Source organism: Erpetoichthys calabaricus, chromosome 2, assembly GCF_900747795.2.
Source record: "Erpetoichthys calabaricus chromosome 2, fErpCal1.3, whole genome shotgun sequence".
Lineage (NCBI taxonomy): Eukaryota > Metazoa > Chordata > Cladistia > Polypteriformes > Polypteridae > Erpetoichthys > Erpetoichthys calabaricus.
The window spans coordinates 84,601,998-84,624,220 of record NC_041395.2 but is presented as its reverse complement, the minus strand read 5'-3'; the positions used below and the strand labels follow the sequence as shown (position 1 = coordinate 84,624,220).

General features: G+C 36.4%; 1 protein-coding gene across 1 annotated transcript in view; it reads right to left on the bottom strand.

Moving 5' to 3' along the window:
- Positions 1-22,223, bottom strand: part of sv2a (synaptic vesicle glycoprotein 2A) — an 885,655-nt gene that overhangs the window by 733,979 nt on the left and 129,453 nt on the right. Inside the window, exons 6-7 of the mRNA XM_028794012.2 lie at positions 10,596-10,685; positions 2,847-2,957 (exon numbers count right to left, since the gene is read on the bottom strand). Of these exons, the coding sequence (XP_028649845.2) occupies positions 2,847-2,957; positions 10,596-10,685 (201 nt within the window). The remainder of the gene's footprint in view (positions 1-2,846; positions 2,958-10,595; positions 10,686-22,223) is intronic.

The following is a 22,223-nucleotide window of genomic DNA, read 5'->3' as shown; positions in this document are numbered from 1 at the left end:
GACCACTTGTTATCCTGCTCACATGTTTACAATCAGATTGTTAAGAGCCTTGCATTACATCTTTAACATACTGAAAGACTTGAATGAGATTTATGATATGGACTTTGCCCAATTATTTATAATAATAATTATAATAATAATAATCATAATAATAATGTTGGCACAGTTACAGATAAAACATCACAAAAACTGTTACTGTAATCTAATGTGCAATTAAAAACAGCAATGATAGCAAGTCATTCCAGAGCAGAGGTGCTCTGACCACAAAAGCAAAAATTTCACAGATGTAAATGGGGTCAAGATCATGCACTGCCCTTAAATGTAATCAGCAAAATCTTGAAATCAATCCTACAACATACTGGAAACCAGTGAAGGCATGATAAAATAGGAGTGATACTGTTTTGTTAACATTCTAGAAACAGCAATTTTTACCATATGAAGTCTATTTAGTGGTTTCTGATCTGGACAAGTTAGACCTTTGGTGTAGTCTAGAAATGAAGACAGCAGAGCAAGCATAATGAGTTCTACATTTCTAAAATTTAGAATTCACATCATCTTAGAGATATTTGAAAGGTGATAAAAACATGTCTGTTCAACCTTTTTATATAGCTCTCAGAGTTTAGCCTAAAATCAAATAAAGCACAATTTTCTTCAGCACAAACTTAACAATCTTAGACAAAGGGCCAAGTGAAGACCTTATTTGACTATGTAAATAATCAGGAACTGTAATGAAGATTTTTATTTTGTCCCGGTTTAGTTGTAGACATTGTGAAGGACAGGGGCATCACCGAGCCAGACAGAGTCACGGGTTCAAATATAATGATTTTATTCTCTCCAGTACCTTTACAGGCCCTTCTACTACAGCGCACCACAATAAAGACTTTCCTCTTTCTCTGTCCTAATCCTCTTCTTCCAAACAATCTTCGTCCTCTGCCTCCCAGCTCCGACGTGCTTGGATGGGGTCGAGCCTTTTTTTAAGCTTGACCTGGGAGCACTTCCGGTGCTAAGGCATAGCCCAGTGGAAGCACTACCAGGTCAAACAGAAGTCCCTGAAGGTAGGGCTTAATAATCTCAGCTGCTCCCACTGAACCCAACAGGGCTGCACCACATGACCACAGGTCCCAGCATACCCTGCGGATGTCCGTATAAAGGATGCAAACATTGTTGTCTCTCCCAGTCCTTCCATTATATTGGCCTCCCAGCTGTGTAAGTGCTCCTGTTCTCCCCCGGCTGGAAACCCATCCATTCATTTTCCTTTATTATGGCGTCCCAGCCAGGCATGATGATCCTTCATCATCCTTCAGGATGCCTGTCTATCCACTGTGATACTCACGGCTTTCTTAGACATCCAGTCAGACAGTTGATTACATTGGTCAGATCTGTAATCTCAAACCGCTGCGCGCACATTATTCTAGGGCATAATATACAGACTGGCCACAAATAAGCGGCAAAACATTTTTGGGTTGTGGTGGTTGAACGGATGGTGTGCATCCAATTTCCTTTTTGATTTTCACTTATTTTATGTACTCCTGCACATTTCAACATAGAGAGCATTAGCTTTAAGTTCAAATGCTCTGTCATGCTTTAGATTGTTTTTGATTACAAGAGAATATTACAGTATTTGTAACTTTGGAGAAGGCAAATTTACATTCAAGCAGTTATTGACAAGAGGTTACCTAACAGTTGAAGTATAAAACTAGTTACATATTTTAAAGAAACATGATTTCATGGTAGTGTAAAAGAATGTGCTGACAATGAAGTGGTAATAGCAGGGCCAACATTAGCACGGCACAGAATATGGTAAGTTGCTGAGAAGGATTACCAAATGAAAGCGGCACAATTAATATTTTGCAGCACCACTGTGAGCAAAGTGAGGTTGTCATAAAGCTGTCATGATGTCACAAAAGTAGTTAAACCTGAGAAACATGATATAAGGAACTAATGGAACACAATTTGCATTCCTCAAACTGCTAGCTGGAAAACAGAGTGCTCCAAGGACATCTGTGGGCCTGAAAGCCTAGCTGCAAGGGCAGACAAAAAGTAGCAGTCCCTGAAGATCAGAGCTGTAAACGTACCTGGTGCCACCAGAGGGCGATCTTTTTCAATAGTCCAGGACTGTATAAAATATCTTAGACTGGGTGATAACTCAGTGATAACTCCAGTGGTAGTTGACAAACTCATTCAAGACTAAGCTGTAAGTAGCAATGCTTTGTCAGTAGTGAATTGAATCTGAACCCAGAATGAAAGTTGGAACAACTGTAGGGAGGTAGAAAAGCCAAATAAACATGACAGATTGAAAAGAGAAATAGAAGGTTACTGTGAGTGTTGCCATTACAGTATCATTTAAAGATAGTTCCCTTTATTTATTAGAAAAATGTATCTATTCAGGCCCAGTGGGATACCAGGGTTTTGCTTCTTTTCATGTATTTTTTTCTTTAATTTAAATACTCATATTAATCATTCCATTCCTCCATATTATTTTAGTCACTTTCTTTGTTTATGTTATATGGGTTGTAGTATATTAATGTGTAGCTATAAGTTACAGTATATTTAATTTTGGAAAGAAAAAATTATCAGTACTTTACTTTCACATTTAGTCCGATTTGCCCCTCTGGTTTATAAAGCTTAAGTTCAAATGTAAGCATAATATAACATTAATTAGGTGCATTATGGATCCCTTCCCTAAACAGGCAATTAAAGTTCACATTCTTCACATCTATTCTGAATGCAATGACCATCCATTTTTGGAAATACATTTTTTTTTTTAATTTAGCATTTTAAATCAGTGATTTACAGATTAAGGTTGTATCCTGTATTCACAACAATTCATATGTTCAGAATATTACCTGGTGAAAAAGAGACGTGAGCCTGATTTTCCATCGTCGGGGCCAGGCGCCTGTGTTGGTTGGCATTTCAACCAACTCATCCATTTGCTTCACTGTCTTGATATTTGTAACCTAAATAACAATTAAAAACAGACCTGAGATTTAGGTGAAAAAATGTACAGGTGGTTTAGAAAATGTCTTTCTGAGCAATTTATAAATCAATATTGTACTATGACAAACAATATAATTACCATTTTGTCTCCTTATTCTCAAATTTACCTCTATTAGTTGGAAGAGGAAGCAATTATACAATTATGTTGAAAACTAATGACTATAGCCACTGCCTAGAGGCACTTCTGATACAAGAGTGGCAGCTGGAACTTGATTAATGGAGGTAACGTAAATTTCTGGATGCCAGCATAAACCAGACAGAAAAGTTATAATGAGGAAGCAAGCTAAATACAAAGATTCTCTGAGCTACTACCACAGGGTGGACAGGAGATCAAACTCTGACCTTAACAGGATTAGCTGAAGAGTTTTTGCTGGAGTGCTTGTTTGTTGTATCCAACACTTTGTTATCATCACAAGTTCCGTTAGGCAGAAAGACATCAAAACCGCAACAGAGCCTTACAATGAAAAGCAGAAACGTGTAGGAGATACAGTTCTGGTTGGACAGAAGACTGGGCCTTGATCACCTGCATATGTATCATCTGGGTGAGGAAAGAACTGAAATACTCGGCAACTACAAACTATTTCAGCAATGATATGTTTAAATGTATCTTAGAATTCACATTAAAAACTGATTCTTGACCCACAATACAAAAAACCACATTAAATGAACTACAAGGTGATTAAAAACACTGAGCACTTTCCAAAATGTATCACTCAGTAACTAAGTATTAAATGAATATGCAATATGGGTCAAAATGTTATTTATTTTGCAAGATTTTGGTGTCTGAAAGTTGTATGCATTACCCTGTCAGTCACTAACAGTGATGTGCTACAAATGGTCTGGGATGAATTACACTACAGGGATTATGCCTGATGAAAAGGGACTAGTATTATTATAATGTACTAGGAAAAGAGGCAAAGTAGAAAAGCCTAACTCAGGTTGAATCCCATAAATCCATCCTATCTTTCACCAAAACTAAATAAAGGAGCAAATATCATACTTAATAGACAAAGGTCTATTATTTATTTAATCACAATAAAACATATAACAACACAAAGTATTCCTTTTTCTTTTTATTTGCAAACACTGATAACCTAAATGGCAGTGCCCATAAATAATAAATATGGCACTGCAAAAAGACATGAAAATATATTCACGATCTCAAGTTCATTTTTTACCTACCTACCTATTTTTATAATCTATATATCAAAAACATCAAGAGAAGCAACAAAGACCAGAAAAGGAACAAAATAACTGCAGAAAAAATTAAAAACTCACAGAGGCTGTATATTGGTCATCTGTTTTTTAGCCAATGTGAACATGTTTCAGATAATATTTTGAACAAAAAATTACATCATTTTCTGTCTTATGTATCAGGTATACACGTAATCTGGACATCAAAACTCATTGGGTGACCTCACTCTATGATCAAATGTTAATAAATGTAAATGGTAGAATCTCCACTCTATTAAGAAGTTGGATTTAATAAGATAGTACCGCTGCTTATGTACTGTATTTCCACTTCGGGCACTGGTTGTACAAATAATTACAAAGAGTAAATAAATTTATTACATTTTCTACTTCCCTGGCCCTCAAAATTTTTCTCAGTCTTCTGCCAATCCACAAGTCATGAGATTGAAAACCACTGGTTTAGACTACATGTTCATATGATACTTAGTTACCGTTACAACATTTTTGTTTTTGACATGTAAAAATTTAGTTGTGTCCATATTTTTTACATTTTCTTTCATTTTGTATTTGGTATTAATTATTATCATATTTTTATGGTTTATTGTTGCTACTTTCTGTTCTGTTGAGTTTTCATGGATGCTGCCATATTAGTTGTGACCATTGCTAGTCATATAATATTGGGGTTTTGGGATTATGTCATCACTCATACCTATATAAACCTATATAAGATGGTGGCACACTAATCTCAACATCTAAGTTTCTGTGGAATGTTCTTGTGTGCATTTAGTTAGGGAAAAATTGTACTAGATCACCAGGACTTTGAGTCAAATAAGTTTCATTTTGGTTAGTTTGCTTTAGTATAGTTTGTAATTATTCTTTCTTTGATTTTGACCTGTTTTTTTCCTTGAAAATTCTTTGCCTTGACACTGTCAAAGCATCTTTCTTTCTTTCTTTCTTTCTTTCTTTTCTTTCTTTCTTTCTTTCTTTCTTTCTTTCTTTCTTTCTTTCTTTCTTTCTTTCTTTCTTTCTTTCTTTCTTTCTTTCTTTCTTTCTTTCTTTCTTGATGAGTTTTGGTCACTTGTTCACAATACTTACTAAGTAATAGTTACTAAGTAAAAGTTTCTTCAAACAGAGAACCAGAGACACATGGAATAAATTACCAAGTAGTTGTGTAAACCTTTCTGGTCCTTCAAAACTTGACTCAATTGTTTTAGGATAAATAATATGGATAGGATTGGTGGGCTTTGTTGGGCTTAATGATCTGTTTTCCTTAAAAGTGCTCTAATATTCTAATTCGTTTTTTAAAATGTTACATAATTTTTAACCACCCACTGCTATCAAAGATAGTGAACATTGTGATATTGAATTCAAAGTGATGGGACATTTTACAAGCATTTCAGCTGTTTTAATTAAATATATTGTATGTATTCGACTGTCAGCTTTGCCCCATTCTAAATCTAGGCTGTGCAAAAGTTGGAATTTCCAATAATATAATACATAAAGCTTTACTTCTAATCAAGATCAATGGGCATTCTAACCATGTAAGACATGCATTAATAGGACATATCTATTAAATGCTGAAATATTAGACCATTACCTTTCAGACTTCACTACACTCATGCTCCTGCAACATAAGAAACCTGAGATCTAGCTTTGTAAATAAGAGGGAGGGAGCACGGCCTTTTCTGTGTCAGTGATTAATTGCTTTATTGGTCATTAATCAAAGTAAAAAATTTTTTAACCAAAGGAAGTTTTGAAAATGTCGCCTTGTCAGCTTTCAAATGTCTCCTTTCTCATGTATATTCACAGCTGCTTTCCGAATATAGCAGGGAGTCGCTGTTTGATCACCTTGGAGAGCTCAGTTTACGATGAATTTATAGACACTTTCACTGTGTTTATTTAGATATATAAAATGAAATAAATATGAAATTCGATGTAAAACAAATATTGATGGGAGAAAAGGCACTGAATATTATTTTCCATGATGGTGGTAGCGATTCTTGGACTTAGGTGTTTTCATTCAGAAGAGATTTTCTGAATTCTTTGTAAATTCCCCCACAAAATTGGAAGCTAAAAATGTTTTCTTATTTGTATTTGCCCTTTCTTTGTTTATTTTTAGCCTATTGTTCTAGCAGAGTATTGATTACTTTCAGGTGTTTTTATTCATGCTATAGCTCTTGTGAGATCTCTTATTTATTATGACTTTCCCTGTTGTGAGTCCTTGTGTTATATTATAATACAATTATTATTGAATCCTGCGGTGGGTTGGCACCCTGCCCGGGATTGGTTCGTGCCCTGTGTTGGCTAGGATTGGCTCCTGCAGACCCCCGTGACCCTGTGTTCGGATTCAGCGGGTTGGAAAATGGATGGCTGGATGGATATTATTGAATCATATATAAAAATATGCTAAATTACATGAAAATAGCAAAGAAACACTGATTGTGCTTATTTACAAAAATAATGCCCACAATGTTTATAACCTTTTTTCAGATGTTCCTAACATATTTTATTTAATTATAAACATGTTCAGAACATATCAGAGAATAAAAAAGAAAATTTAGTTAAGTTGGCGCATATTAATTATATTTTATGTGCACAAAATGAGTCATTTACCAAATATAAAAGCTCTGAAAGGAACTGTCTGGGATTTATTTTGATTAATGAAACATGATTTTTCAATAGATGTTGTGTTGAATTATTTGAAAGAATTTCTGAGTCTTATTTTGTGATTTTCACACATAAGACTTAAAGTAACCTAAGTAAATCTTAAGACTTAAGAAAGTATACCTCTCTTTAAAAAATAGAAGTGACTTTTTTTTCCTCTCCTCCATTGTCAATTGAACATACCATAATTATAATATAATGGACTTTGTATTGTTCATAACTTGTTTATGTTAATCACTGAGATTTCTCTGTTTTATTGGGTGTTTAATATATTGTGTGAGTTTATGTTAAAGGACGCACACAGGATGGATGAGCACCCTGGCCAGGAGTCCAGAAGACCCCTTACCCGGACAGGAGTCCCCATGGGAATGTAAAGGCATCCCAGCCAAAAGAGGAAAGGAGGCTGCACCTGGACTAGGCAGCCCTAATGGGTGGACAGATATCCCAACCATAATGAAGGCATCCCAACCGGACATGGACTTCATACCTTCCCTGGCCACAACAAAAGAAAAGGACAGGGAAGGACTGTCCTTGGGGGATGTTTATTCCAACCAGGGGCTACATGGCAGCAGCTCTCCATATCAGCGCCCATTTGGGAACCAGCAGGGAATGCCAGAAGTTGTAGTCCGGCAGAACAGCCCTGCTGTGGTCTGTGGGTGCTGCAAGGGTGCACTACAAGGAGATGTGCTCCCCAAAATACGGGACTTGCATATGACCCAGAAGTACTTCCATTGGGCAGTGGCCCTGACACCGGAAGTGGTCCAGGGTCCTCACTCATAGGAGTTGAACTCCCTTATCCTGGCGAGTAAGAGCTGGGAGGATGTAGAGCAATACTCGACTGGAGGAGAGCAGTGCAGTGAGAAGAGGAAAGGTATTGCGGAGAGAGAGAAACTGTGTTTGTGTGCTTTTACAACTTTTATGAATTACTGTATATAATAAACACACCATTATTAGAACCCAGGACTCTTGGTGTGATCGTGTTTGGGGCTTTGGTGCTCGCTGACGCCCCGGTTTCCATCACAATGTATTTACAGTAAATGTTATATGGTTTCTAATTTACCGTTATCACTTTATAGTATATGTAGGTCCTCCCTACATGGAGTTTGCATGTTCTCCCCATGTCTGCATGTGTTTCCTCTGGGTGCTCCGGTTTCCTCACACTATCCAAAGACATGCAAGTTAGGTGAATTGTCTCTAGTCTGTACTTGGGGTGGGGATGTGTGAGTGTGTTTTCACCCTGCATTGGACTGGCACCCTATGATAGCTGGGTCTGGAATGAGCCTCAAACTCCCCTGTGACCCTGGTATGACATGACACTTCACAGTTCAAGGTCTTTGAGTCTTTCCTCACTGGAGTGTGATGTACAAAACTAACCTGAAAATTGAAAATTTACTCCAAAACCAATGTTGTGCAGATTATTTAAATGTAATATGAATAAAGTAAAATTTGTTGTGATATAATGTAATCCGATCTATGTTTATGCAACAATTGACAATTAACAAAGCACAGGGTTAAGACTTAATATTATTGATCTTTTGAGAACAATCTAAGATATATTCATTTTCACATTTTACCTTTGCTTTACAGTAACAGAAGGTCATGCTTTCCTACTCACTATCTGCCTTCAGAAATCATTATTAATATTGACATCCACTGTATATTTGTAATCTGTTATGTATTGTACATAAATAATACTAAACATACATCACATATGTAGAATACAAAGTAATATGCTGTATTTAATCAGTTCCAGAAAGAAGACCTTTTTGTATAAATAATAACATATATAGGTATGTATATCACAGAAACCCCTTTTATTTCGCATTTGTTAATTTAAGCACTGAAGAAGCTAAGTTGTACATATTAATTCTATCATAAAGATAACCTCATTGTAATGATTGTCCAAAGTAAATAAAGAAACCAAGAAAATGACATCTTCACTGTCTTAATCTGTTGAAATGAAACAATAATTACAGTCATATGAAAAAGTTTGGGAACCCCTCTCAGCCTGCATAATAATTTACTCTACTTTCAACAAAAAAGATAACAGTGGTATGTCTTTCATTTCCTAGGAACATCTGAGTACTTGGGTGTTTTCCAACCAAAGATTTTTACTGAAGCAGTATTTAGTTGTATGAAATTAAATCAAATGTAAAAAACTGGCTCTGCAAAACTTTGGGTACCCATGTAATTTTGCTGATTTGAATGCATGTAACTGCTCAATACTGATTACTTACAACACCAAATTGGTTGGATTAGCTTGTTAAGCATTGAACTTCATAGACAGGTGTGTCCAATCATGAATAAAGGTATTTAAGGTGGTCAAGTGCAAGTTGTGCTTCCCTTTGACTCTCCTCTGAAGAGTGACAGCATGGGATTCTCAAAGCAACTCTCAAAAGATCTGAAAACAAAGCTTGTTCAGTATCATGGCTTAGGAGAAGGCTACAAAAAGCTATCTCAGAGGTTTAAACTGTCAGTTTCAACTGTAAGGAATGTAATCAGGAAATGGAAGGCCACAGGCACAGTTGCTGTTAAACCCAGGTGTGGCAGGCCAAGAAAAATACAGGAGCGGCATATGCGCAGGATTGTGAGAATGGTTACAGACAACCCACAGATCACTTCCAAAGATCTGCAAGAACATCTTGCTGCAGATGGTGTATCTGTACATCGTTCTACAATTCAGCACAATTTGCACAAAGAACATCTGTATGGCAGGGTGATGAGAAAGAAGCGCTTTCTGCATTCACGCCACAAACAGAGTCGCTTGTTGCATGCAAATGCTCATTTAGACAAGCCAGATTCATTTTGGAACAAAGTGCTTTGGACTGATGAGACAAAAATTGAGTTATCTGGTCATAACAAAAACTGCTTTGCATAGCGGAAGAAGAACACCGCATTCCCAGAAAAACACCTGCTACTTACTGTCAAATTTGGTGGAGGTTCCATCATGCTGTGTGGCTAGTTCAGGGACTGGGGCCCTTGTTAAAGTCGAGGGTCTGATGAATTCAACCCAATATCAACAAATTCTTCAGGATAATGTTCAAGCATCAGTCACAAAGTTGAAGTTACGCAGGGGTTGGAAATTCCAACAAGACAATGACCCAAAACACAGTTCGAAATCTACAAAGGCATTCATGCAGAGGGAGAAGTACAATGTTCTGGAATGGCCGTCACAGTCCCCTGACTTGAATATCATCGAAAATCTATGGGATGATTTGAAGCAGGCCGTCCATGCTCGGCAGCCATCAAATTTAACTGAACTGGAGAGATTTTGTATGGCAGAATGGTCAAAAATACCTCCATCTAGAATCCAGACACTCATCAAAGGCTATAGGAGGCGTCTAGAGGCTGTTATATTTGCAAAAGGAGGCTCAACTAAGTATTGATGTAATATCTCTGTTGGGGCGCCCAAATTTATGCACCTGTGTAATTTTGTTATGATGCATATTGCATATTTTCTGTTAATCCAATAAACTTAATGTCACTGCGGAAATACTACTATTTCCATAAGGCATGTCATATATTAAAAGGAAGTTGCTACTTTGAAAGCTCAGCCAACGATAAACAAAAATCCAAAGAATTAAGAGGGGTTCCCAAACTTTTTCATATGACTGTATATGATTAAGAACAAATAAATGTAATAAAATTGACTGTTTGGAAGACATGTGTGAATGAAGAGACCTTTTAGTATTTGACGGAGTAGTTAGTGCGGTGTTATAACATATTCATTAGAAATTACTTACAGAGAACACTCTCTCTGGGTGACCCTTAGCTCTCATGTTAGTATCATGAACCTGCTTGAGGACCATCCATCCTTCATCATGCTTTCCATTCTAGGATATAAATAAAAAAATTATTTATTACAATATAAATAGTGTTACAGTCACATATGCAGAAAGCAATGAAATTCCTAAAATGTGAAACCCTGGGTAAATTAATAGCCAGATAAATATTGTCAAAACAGCATTTCTATTTCAATAGCAATATAATAAAAACTTTGGACACACCACAATGATATATAAAATGCTACCAAAAAAGTTAAATGATGCTGCTTTATTCTTTAAAGATTCAATCACTCTGTATTGTGAAAGGCAATGTAGGGTAGAGATCTTATTTTTAACAAAGTTAACCATATGAAGAGATTAGTTTTTATGCAAATCTGCATTGCTAGTCAGATGTGAGCAATAATTAAGCAGCAGCATGTAGAAAGTAAGGCAGTAGTACAGTTGTGGCACAGTGGCAGCATTTATACAACTGCAGAGTTTCGTCCATTGGGTAAATTAACCATGCAACTTATACAATCATAATTTCCCCTCTTGAGATGTACGCTGTACGCTGTCTGAGATTTGTCGGCCAACAAAAGACAGTAATGAAGATTGTCTAATTTCAAAGAAGAAAGCTTACTGGCCCACAATATGGATTGTCCTGGAAAAAACAACAACAACAAGATTGTAATATAGGCAATGGCCTTCAAGTCCCATCTCTGATCTGCAAACTTTATGTTTCACATGCGCACACGGCTAAGGGTTTAGAGAACACTGCAGGGTCAATTTTTCCAGCCCCTTGGCCAGGATAAAGACTTTCAGCAAACTGGACAAAAATATTTTCACATACTACAAGAATATTTTTCTAGTTAAGTAATTATAGTCAGTATATGATAGAAAATTTTAAAATCTGCTTAAGAAGACAAAGCTGGGGGTAATTATAAACATTTTAATAATAAGTTAAATTACTGAGGGAAGCTTGCTACTTATTTTGCATGACATGTCGTGGGACTTTGCCCCACTGGCCCTTTGTGCCAAAACACCTACAGAATCTGCATTTTTGGCAGGTTGCATTTTTATTTTGGTGGCCTGTGCTTCTTGCTGTTCTTTGGTTAATTCTAGTAAAAGTAAAATGGTCTATTTTGTGAAAATCTGTATTTCTCCTCATAGTGACACTGACCTCTTGTTATTAACCATCTCTTCATTGTAGTATTTGATTGATTAGTGCATGAATATTATTGCAATTTGTTTAATTTAAATCATTTGATATAAATGCTTCATTACATCATAAAGAATCAAAATCAGGATTATTTTCATTAATATTAAAAACTTATATTGACTAGTTCCTGGTTTAAAATATGGCTTGGGCAACAGGTCACTGCAAGACCTAATTGAGAAGAGGGATTAGCTATGAATGGCAAAGCAGTCCACAACAAGGCATGCCCACTCCCCAGTCCAATGCAGAGTCACTATTTATCCTGACATACAAACCTTCATGATGTGGGGAAAAAATGGGAGTTTCTTGAGCAAACACATGTCAACTCGTAAAGGATCATAACAGTCCCCACAAATGTTTGTAGCTGTAATTCAGTACTGCTCACCATCTCACACACAAGCTCCAGCCGTATACAGCTGTGCTGACTGATGCGTTTTGCTCAGTCTAAGGGACTCACTACTACTCACCTCTTTTAAACATGTCAGTCCCACAGAAAGAAATAACCACTTCCCCTGTCCTGTTCTTTTCCTCCAACCGCTCAATACTATTCAGGGCCTACAAGGTTGTTTTTTTTTTCTAACATTTCTCCTTGATTAGCTCGCGTATTATGAATTCAGAAAATGTGGTCAAAAGACATTTAAATGGAAATGACTTTGTGACAGAAGCGCTGACAGTCAGATTACCCACATGATTTCCTGACAATGAGCCTATTTGCTTTTTTAATGCATTCCACTCTACCAGGCAAAAAACCAAGTTCAGCGTATTAGGATAATAAACTTTTATCAGAATTTAATTCCATAGTTGTATCGGCTTCAAAAGCAGAGAGAGAGAGAAAAAGGACAGCAGACTTCAGTGACAGCATAGAAATGAACTATTTGGAAATCAAAGCATGATCTCTGCAACACAGAAAAGACACTGGTTCATATTTCAGCTAGTGGATACCAGCCTTGTATTTTACTTCAATTCTATATTTGTTGAAAGCTTCACGGAGTGTTTGACATTTTTTAAAGATTTACGGTCAAGTTCAACAATGAAGCTAAATTCTATGGATGCGGTGTGCCTGAAGGTTGTGCGATAGTAAATTAATCATTCCTTGTTTCGCAGAATGTTATTAATAATATAGAATGAAGGCAAGGATACAATCACAGTGTGAGCTATCAAGGTCATGGTCTTGCATTTACAAAATAGGTTGCCAGAAAGTCCACATTGCATAATGGTCATTGAAAAAAGAACATATGGCTTTTAAGGAATGGGCCATATTTCTTGATAGCATACAATTACAGAAAAGTATAGTTCAACATGAAAGTAATAAGAAAGATGGCATAGTGGTCTGCATTATTATTCAAAACATCTTCATAATGGCTCAAACACACACTTACACAGATATTACGTCACAACTAGACATCCATACAAAACCACAGATAGGATCTGTGAGGTAGCAACTCAATCCACCTTGCTCCAACAAGTGCTTCTATCTAATAACATTTCCTTCTTTTATTAAATTAATTTTACAGGAATAAGAAGTTGTTTTGTGGAATGACATTCTCACTCTACAGTGATATGTGGTGGATTCAGAAAATATCCTGTATTTACTTTGTCATTTTGGGGCACTGAATTTTGCTTGATGAGGGAAAAATCAATTTAAATGATTTTAGCAAGAAGGTTGCAACATAAGAAAATGTGAAAATCTGAAGTAGTCTGAATACTTTCTTAATCCACTGTAGGTGAAGAACGAAGCCACTCAATCATTTATATATAAAAAAAACAACATACATACTACTCTGATGCTGGCATAATTTTTACCTTTTCCTCTATTTAATACAGAAGCTATGAACCACACAATGAAAAAAATAATGGGATAACCCCTATCCCGTACATACGTGAAAATATCTTTTGATGTTTTCATGTATGTACGAGATACTTTCTCATACGTATGAGTCGTTTTCATGTGCATGTGGGATACTTTTATGTACATTTCAGATATTTTCACATACATACAAACAAAATGTTTTTACATACGCACAGTGAATTTTTGTAATTTTTTTAAATCTAACTTTATGTCATACGTAGGTGAACGTATCTTGTACGTACGTGAAAACATCTTGTACGTACGTGAGTGTACCCAGTACGTACAAGATATTTTCACGTACATACAAGATAAGGGCTATCCCATATTTTATTTCATTGTGCAGTCCAGAGCTTCCATAATTTAAAATTCTTGTTATGCAAAGAAATAACAAAGCACATCAGGTTCAAAATGCTCTTGACATAATTCTCATGTGCATGAAATGTAAGAAGCACATCTCACCTAAACCTATACTGGGTCTGCTACACACTGGCATCCCAAGTGATGCCAATGCCATCTAACAAAGTGCTAAACTCCAAAGCCCCTACTGTTTATGCTATATGAAGTTACTTTATTTTTGACATCTTCTGACACAAGCCTTCTTACTATAAAAAGCCCTGCTACAAAAGTGTCATGTTCACTTCTATTTCTGTTAATTTGTGGAAATCTCTCTACAAGCTTGTTGGTAGAGTTCTAGCAATAAAAAAAATTAAATAGTGCCACATACATTTTTAAACTGCTGATTCTTTATTAAAATTTCTTTTCAAATTATTTTTTTTATTTACTAATGCCGTCCTTTCTGTAAAATGTATCGATTCTTATTTTAGTTAAGTCTTATTTATGTTAAGTTCATCATATTTTCATTATCGTTTGTTGGAAGGACTATTTCCAAAATGTCTGACAGTCTCACTATTTTCCTGTTATTTATGTTACAAATTTAATTTATATTCATGTGCATCTTGTAGATGTGCTGCTGCTTACTACTACATTTACTGTAGTCAGCTGAGTTCTCTTTATTCTCAATAAGTGTATTTCTACTTAAGAACCCATTTAAATTGTATTTTTGCTTTGCAAATTGTCTTATGAGTGTGATCAAAGGCACAATATAAAATAGGTAATGTATAATTTATAAAACTATGCTTCTATATATGTATGTGTACTTTTCTACTTTTATTTTTCTATTTTTATTTATTGATCACTCCTACCACTTTAATATTTATTATTTATTGTATCAGTATGCTGCTGCTGAAGAATGTGAATTTCCCATTGGGATTAATAAAGTATCTATCTATCTATCTATCTATCTATCTATCTATCTATCTATCTATCTATCTATCTATCTATTTTTATTTGAAATTAAAATAGCAAAAAGAATATGAAAAAATAAAATTAAGTGGACTTTAATGAAGTGACTGTAAAATGTCTGTACTTGATGCCTTTGTGGGATTACCATGACTGTCAGGGGTACATTGTGCCAATTAGTTGATAAGACTCCAGAGTCACCTCTTCCACTGAAAAGTAAAGTTTATAACATGAATTGCCAGAAATCCATTTTAATTCATAGTGAGCACCATTGACTGTGCAATTTATAGATGGTATACCATACATGCAGTTGTCAACTAAAACATAGTCGGATTAAGTGACTAATTCAGGGCCACAAACTTCAACCAGTGAAATCATTTTAATGGCTGACTTGAGATGTTTATGTCTAGCTCCTGAAGGACTTCGGAAAGATGCAAATGCAAAGATTTTCTAATCAGGAATAGGACTTTATTGATTATGGCTTTTTGATATGATATGCTCAAAGGAAAGGCGAAAAGACAGACTGACATTTGAGGGGAAAAAAGTAAGTGTGTAACTAAGTATAAGGCTTCTATCAGTGTTAGGTCCAACTTTTACCAGTCAGACCCCTGCTTGTTGGGTTCAGACCTAAGGATACTGCAAGCCACAATGCAACAAACATACAATACAAAGTGCCAAGATGCTTGAATATTGGATTTCAATATTGGCACAGCAGCGAGTCATTAAATATCCATGTGCTGTGGTGATTCTTTCAGAAGACTTAAATATGATGAGTCAATAATGAAAAGTATCATCCAATTAAAATGAGCATAAGTTCAGTATTTTTCAGGTTGCAGCAAATTGTGTTTTGCATGAAGCTTTTGGTATAAATTTTTAAAAATACCAACCCTGATTTTGCAGTTTAAAATGGTGGCCTATGGGGAAAAGATCCAAATCTTAAAACTTACAGAACGTGTCCAGTTTGGAGCAGGAAAGATTCTTATTTCAGAAAACATGTGTTTGTTTGTTTCTGAGGTATGCTTATAAAAACAAAAGGAAACTAGAAGTGATACATTTTATTACAGAATTTTGGCACTATTTTTCCTGAGGTAAGGATACTATTTATTCATTTGTCTGTTTACAATGACCATCATGGGAATAGATTTCATGTAAATAAGGAAATAAATGATGAAACCATGCATGTGTCTGTATCCAGCTGAGAAACAGACAGGTTATTTATTTACCTCAGCATGTATAAAAATGAAATGAAAACAAATAAGAATTAACCTACAGTAGCTACCAGTTTCTTTGGAAGCTCTGAACTGCACAATGAAAAAAAAAGTATGGAATAGCCCTTATCTCATATGTACGTGAAAATATCTCATACATACATAATGCGCTTCGGGTATAAAACATCTTGTACATACAGGAAAGTATCTCGTACGTACGTGAAAACAGTTTGTGCGTATATAAAAGAATCCCGTATGATATTTTAATGTATGTACAGGATATATTCATGTACATACAGGATATTTTCACGTACATACAGGATAGGGGTTATCCCACAATTTTTTTTCATTGTCAGGTTTAGTGCTTTTGTAATAAACCAGTGGTAGAAAATAATAATTTATTTGACCACTGCAAGAAAAGCCTAGACAGGAATCCCCGTGGACTATGATGTTTGCTGATGACATTGTGATCTGTAGCAATAGTAGGGAGCAGGTTGAGGAGACCCTGGAGAGGTGGAGATATGCTCTAGAGAGGAGAGGAATGAAGGTCAGTAGGAACAAGACAGAATACATGTGTGTAAATGAGAGGGAGGTCAGTGGAATGGTGAGGATGCAAGGAGTAGAGTTGGCGAAGGTGGATGAGTTTAAATACTTGGGATCAACAGTACAGAGTAATAGGGATTGTGGAAGAGAGGTGAAAAAGAGAGTGCAGGCAGGGTGGAATGGGTGGAGAAGAGTGTCAGGAGAAATTTGTGACAGACGGTTATCAGCAAGAGTGAAAGGGAAGGTCTACAGGACAGTAGTGAGACCAGCTATGTTTTATGGGTTGGAGACGGTGGCACTGACTAGAAAGCAGGAGACAGAGCTGGAGGTAGCAGAGCTAAAGATGCTAAGATTTGCACTGGGTGTGACGAGGATGGATAGGATTAGAAATGAGTACATTAGAGGGTCAGCTCAAGTTGGACAGTTGGGAGACAAAGTCAGAGAGGCGAGATTGCATTGGTTTGGACATGTGCAGAGGAGAGAAGCGGAGAATATTGGGAGAAGGATGCTAAGGATAGAGCTGCCAGAGAAGACGAAAAGAGGAAGGCCTAAGAGAAGGTTTATGGATGTGGTGAGAGAGGACATGCAGGTGATGGGTGTAACAGAAAAAGATGCAGACAGAAAGATATGGAAGGAAGATGATCCGCTGTGCCAACCCCTAACAGGAGCACCCAGAAGAAGAAGAAGAAGAAGGAGAAGAAAAGCCTCTTAGACAATAAGAAAAAAAATGTGCTTTTTGAGAAATAAATGATTGAAATAGGAAAATTACATGACAGGGCAATAAGAAAATTGTACTTGGTAATACTGAGTCTGATTAAGTAAAACCATCTATATATAAGAAATAAAAAATCTTTGAATGGGTGCATTTTAATACATTTTAAACAGCCTACAAAGCTGCCTGGTTCTTGAAACAAGAAAACACCCCCTGGTCTGCTCCTTATTACAGGCTGTACGTGGAATGAGGTCATCAGTGGAGTCCCTCAGGGGTCTGTCCTTAGACCGTTACTTTTTCTGATTTATATTGATGACATTGACTCTGGTATACTTAGTAAAATTCACAGATGACTCTAAAACTGGAGGAATGGCAGACACTGAGGAGCAAGAAATAAAGAATTCAAAAATAGCTGTACAAGCTTTAGAGCTGGGCAAACACCTGGAAAATGCACTTTAATGTAGAAAAGTGCTAAATGCTATAGCTGGGCAACAGGAATGGTAATTATAAATACAAAATGGAAAACACTGTCTTACAGGAAGCAACCTCTGTAAAGGATTTAGGGGTTTATATTAACACAATGTTCTCATTGTCAAAGCAATGTGCAGAAGCAATTAAAAGGGAAATAAAATGTTAGGTTATATTGTAAAAACTGTTATGCTTAGAGACATTATGCTTAGACTATATAATTGCACTAGTGAGACGGCATCTGGAGTGTTGTGTGCAGTTCTGGTCACCACACTATAAAGACATAGCAGTACTTGAAGCTGTGCAGAGGACGCTAACAAGGTATATTTTAGGACTTAAGGACACATCATACACGGAACGACTCCGAGAATTAAACCTGTTTAGTCTCAAGCAGAGGAGACTGCATGTGAACCTGATTGAGGTCTTTAAAATCCTCAAAGCCATTGATAAAGTAGATCCAGCAACATTCTTTCAGCTTACCGATAAATCCCGTACTCAAGGACACCAATGGAAATTAAGGGTAAGTGCATTAAAGTCTGAAGCCAGAAAACACTTCTTTATGCTAAGACTTGTGGGAATCTGGACCAAACTACCGAGACATGTAGTGAAAGCAGAAACCTTGGCAACCCTTAATGAATATCAGGGTGAGATATCGGGACTACTTACAGTAGCTATTAGCTAAATAAATAAACTAGATGGCATCTTTTCATGTTAAAACTGATTGAGTCAGTGTTTGTGTTGCAATTATTTAGTATGTTTTCTTTAAGTTTTTACTTAAGCTGGCACTTAAGTCTTCAATCTGCCTCAAGAATGATTTAAGATATGAATAATAATAATAATAATAATACATTTTATTTATATTGCGCTTTATATTTTAGCAATCTCAAAGTGCTACAGAGTAAAAATAAAATAGTAAAACAAGAAAATCTATTTATACTTTAACAAAATATCTTTCTAAAAAGATGAGTTTTTAGATTCTGTTTAAAAACATCAGTCGACTGTGGGGCTCTCATGTAGTCAGGGAGGGCGTTCCACAGTCTCGGCACCACAGATGAAAAAGCCCTATCACCCACACTGCGAAGCTTGGTTCTAGGGACTTGGAGAGTGTTAGTGTGTACAGAGCGGAGGGTGCATGAGGAGGTATGAGGGGTAAGGAGTTCCTGTAAGTAAAGGGGGGCATGTCCATAAATGAACTGATGGGTGAGGAGAACGACCTTGTACTCTACACTGAGTGGGACAGGGAGCCAGTGAAGGGTTTTCAGGATTGAGGTGATATGGTCATGCTTTCGCACCCTCATCAGGATCCTGGCAGCGCTATTCTGAATAATGAATGAAGAGGTAGGGGAAGTGACAGCGAAGGTGGTAGGGATGAGAATGGCGCCCATAAGCATGAACCACACGGCTGCCCTTCTGCATGCTACCAAGAGTTGATTCTACAATAAAATAAAATAAAAATAAAAAGAGGAATAACTTTGGAGGTCAATCTTCACCTGAAAGTGGATAGTAGACATCATGTAGTAGATAGCATGGTAGAAATAATCATGATTTGGTCTAGTTGTAGCAGCGCTACTTACATTTCCTACAACTCCCAGCAGCCCCGGTAGTATTCAAAGGTGGGTAGAGTAGCCAATAATTGTACTCAAGTAAGAGTTGCGTTACTTCAAAATAATATTACTCAAGTAGAAGTAAAAAGTAGTCATCCAAAAAATTACTCAAGTAAGAGTAAAAAAGTATTTGGTGAAAAGACTACTCAAGTACTGAGTAACTGTTTGATCATAATAAATGATTTATTTTTTAGAAATGTCGTATAAGACAGACAAAAATATAAAATAAGGTGCAAATTCTGCTATTTCCAAATAATAAAATAAAAAAAATGAGTGAAAATAAATTACATCTTTACAAAATAAAGATGCAGAAATAACACAAAGTTCCAAATCTCAGTTTTTCACAACAAAGGTTTTGAAGCCAATACCTACAGCAGGTAACATGTATGTTTGAACAGTGCAAACTACTTACAGTGACAAGATTCACTGTACACTGACAGTATAATACTGCATATTCACTTGCCCTCCAAATAGCACAGCTGATACAAAGTAACATTAGAACAAGGCAGCTTGTGCACGTACAAGAAGTCTCATTTTACCTTGACTGGCCAGTCGCGGATAGTTGACACAGTCACTGTATAATAAATGTAGGATGTTCTTTTTACAAAAAATAAAAATTGAGAGTGCAATTAACATGAACAAGTGTCCTTATAACTGTTCTTATTTTTAAGTTCTGTAAGACATACACTGTCAGACAGATCACTGAATAATGCACAGACAGAGAAGTTACTAGATAGATAAACTGGGAAGGCACTGTATAATAAAAGATATAAAACTGTCAGGAGAAAAACAACAGCTGGATAGATAGATAGATAGATAGATAGATAGATAGATAGATAGATAGATAGATAGATAGATAGATAGATAGATAGATAGATAGATAGATAGATAGATAGATAGATAGATAGATAGATAGATGTGAAAGGCACTATAAGACAGGTGCTGCAGAAAGGCAAGCAGACAGTGAGAGTACATTCACATGTGAAAGGCACTAGATAAACGGATAGATAAGGAAGGCACTTATATAACAGGCAGACAGAGAAGGCACTAGACAGATGCATAACAGTATTAGCTATATATAAGTTTTGTTTTATATATAATGTATATGTATTTTACAACTCTGAGAATTATGTCAAAAAGAAATACATTAAATCATATATCAATCGCCACACGCTGCACGCAGGCAAGCAAGCAGTGAGAGTGGAGATAGATGTGAAAGACGCTAGATAGATTGAATACAACAGGCAAAAATAGCGACCACTTGATAATAGTATTAGCTATAATCAATGAAAGCATTAATTAATCAACAGAAATAACCGCGCTCGACATTTTAAACTTAACAATTTACTTAAGAAAAAAAGAAAAACGCCCCAGCACGCCTATGAAGGCAGACACCGCAGGCAGGCAGGCTGGCAGAGCGGCAAAAAGCGCAGAACAGCGCCCCCCAAAACGGAAGTGGTAGAAAATAGATCGCATCGGTAGTGGTTTACTACTACCATAGAGAATGAATGGGAAAAGGTTTAGGGAGTTTTAGCTAAAGAATACGTGGCGGCCGTCTTCCGCTGTGCATGTTTGGAATACAGCATATATAATGGAAAAAAGTAACGATTCGAGTGTTACCCAATGTAGCAGAGTAAGTGTAGCGTTTCTTCTTCACAAGTGTACTCAAGTAAAAGTAAAAAGTATGGTGCAATAAAACTACTCTTAGAAGTACAATTTTTTTAAAAAGTTACTCAAGTAAATGTAACGGAGTAAATGTATCTCGTTACTACCCACCTCTGGTACTATTTCAATTGGGCAGCTTCAGAGTGGCGCAGGGGTTGCTGGGAAGGAAGCTAATGAGGCAGTCACTTTAAAATGGGGCCTGAAAGATGCAGAGGGGATGATCTGTATTTATTCATTTCTATGCTTTTCGCCCCTCCTCTGGAATACAAGCAGCATTCTGGATTTATGTGCTTGTCTTGTGCCTGCTTGTTTGTGCGATTTTGTCAGGGCTTGTAAACGTCTTAATCCCGGAGGTCTCCCAGCTTCTACAGATCTTCACACAACAATTTAGTGTTTCATTCAGTTTCATTTGTTTAGTGTTTGTAAATTATTACCAGGAATGCCTTTGCATATGTGTTGCTTGTTTTTTTACTTCTTTATTTGTTTAATATATATTTTATTATAGATTAATTGAGCCTCTTTATAAGTGTCTCTGTATGTGAGTGTGAGAGTGTCGGTTCTGGGGTGCCCATAATAAAGTAAACAAAATACCATCCTTGGACAGTGTGAATCTTATCATCCTCATGACCGCTACATAGTGACTCTAACTGTGAATGGTACCACCATCAACAGTCACCTTGCATGTCCAGTAGTGCACCCGCTCTAGCAAGGCTATGTAGGTTGAATAATAATAATAATTCTTTACATTTATATTGCACTTTTCTCACTATTCAAAACTCTCTCCATGTAGGAGGACCCAGGACGCGAACCCATGATCTCCTTACTGCGAGGAGGCAGCACTACCACTGCACCACCTGACTGAATGCAGGCAGCATAACTGATGTACTCATTAGTTGAGTCCTGCAAATGAGTACAAGTACTGAAACCTAACTAAATAAATGCAAATTTAAATCGCTGGCTGCAAATGAAGTGTACACCTCATTTACTTTAAAAAGACCACTTTGTATTTATTAGGTTTTATTAAGAAGCTGATTAAAGCCAAT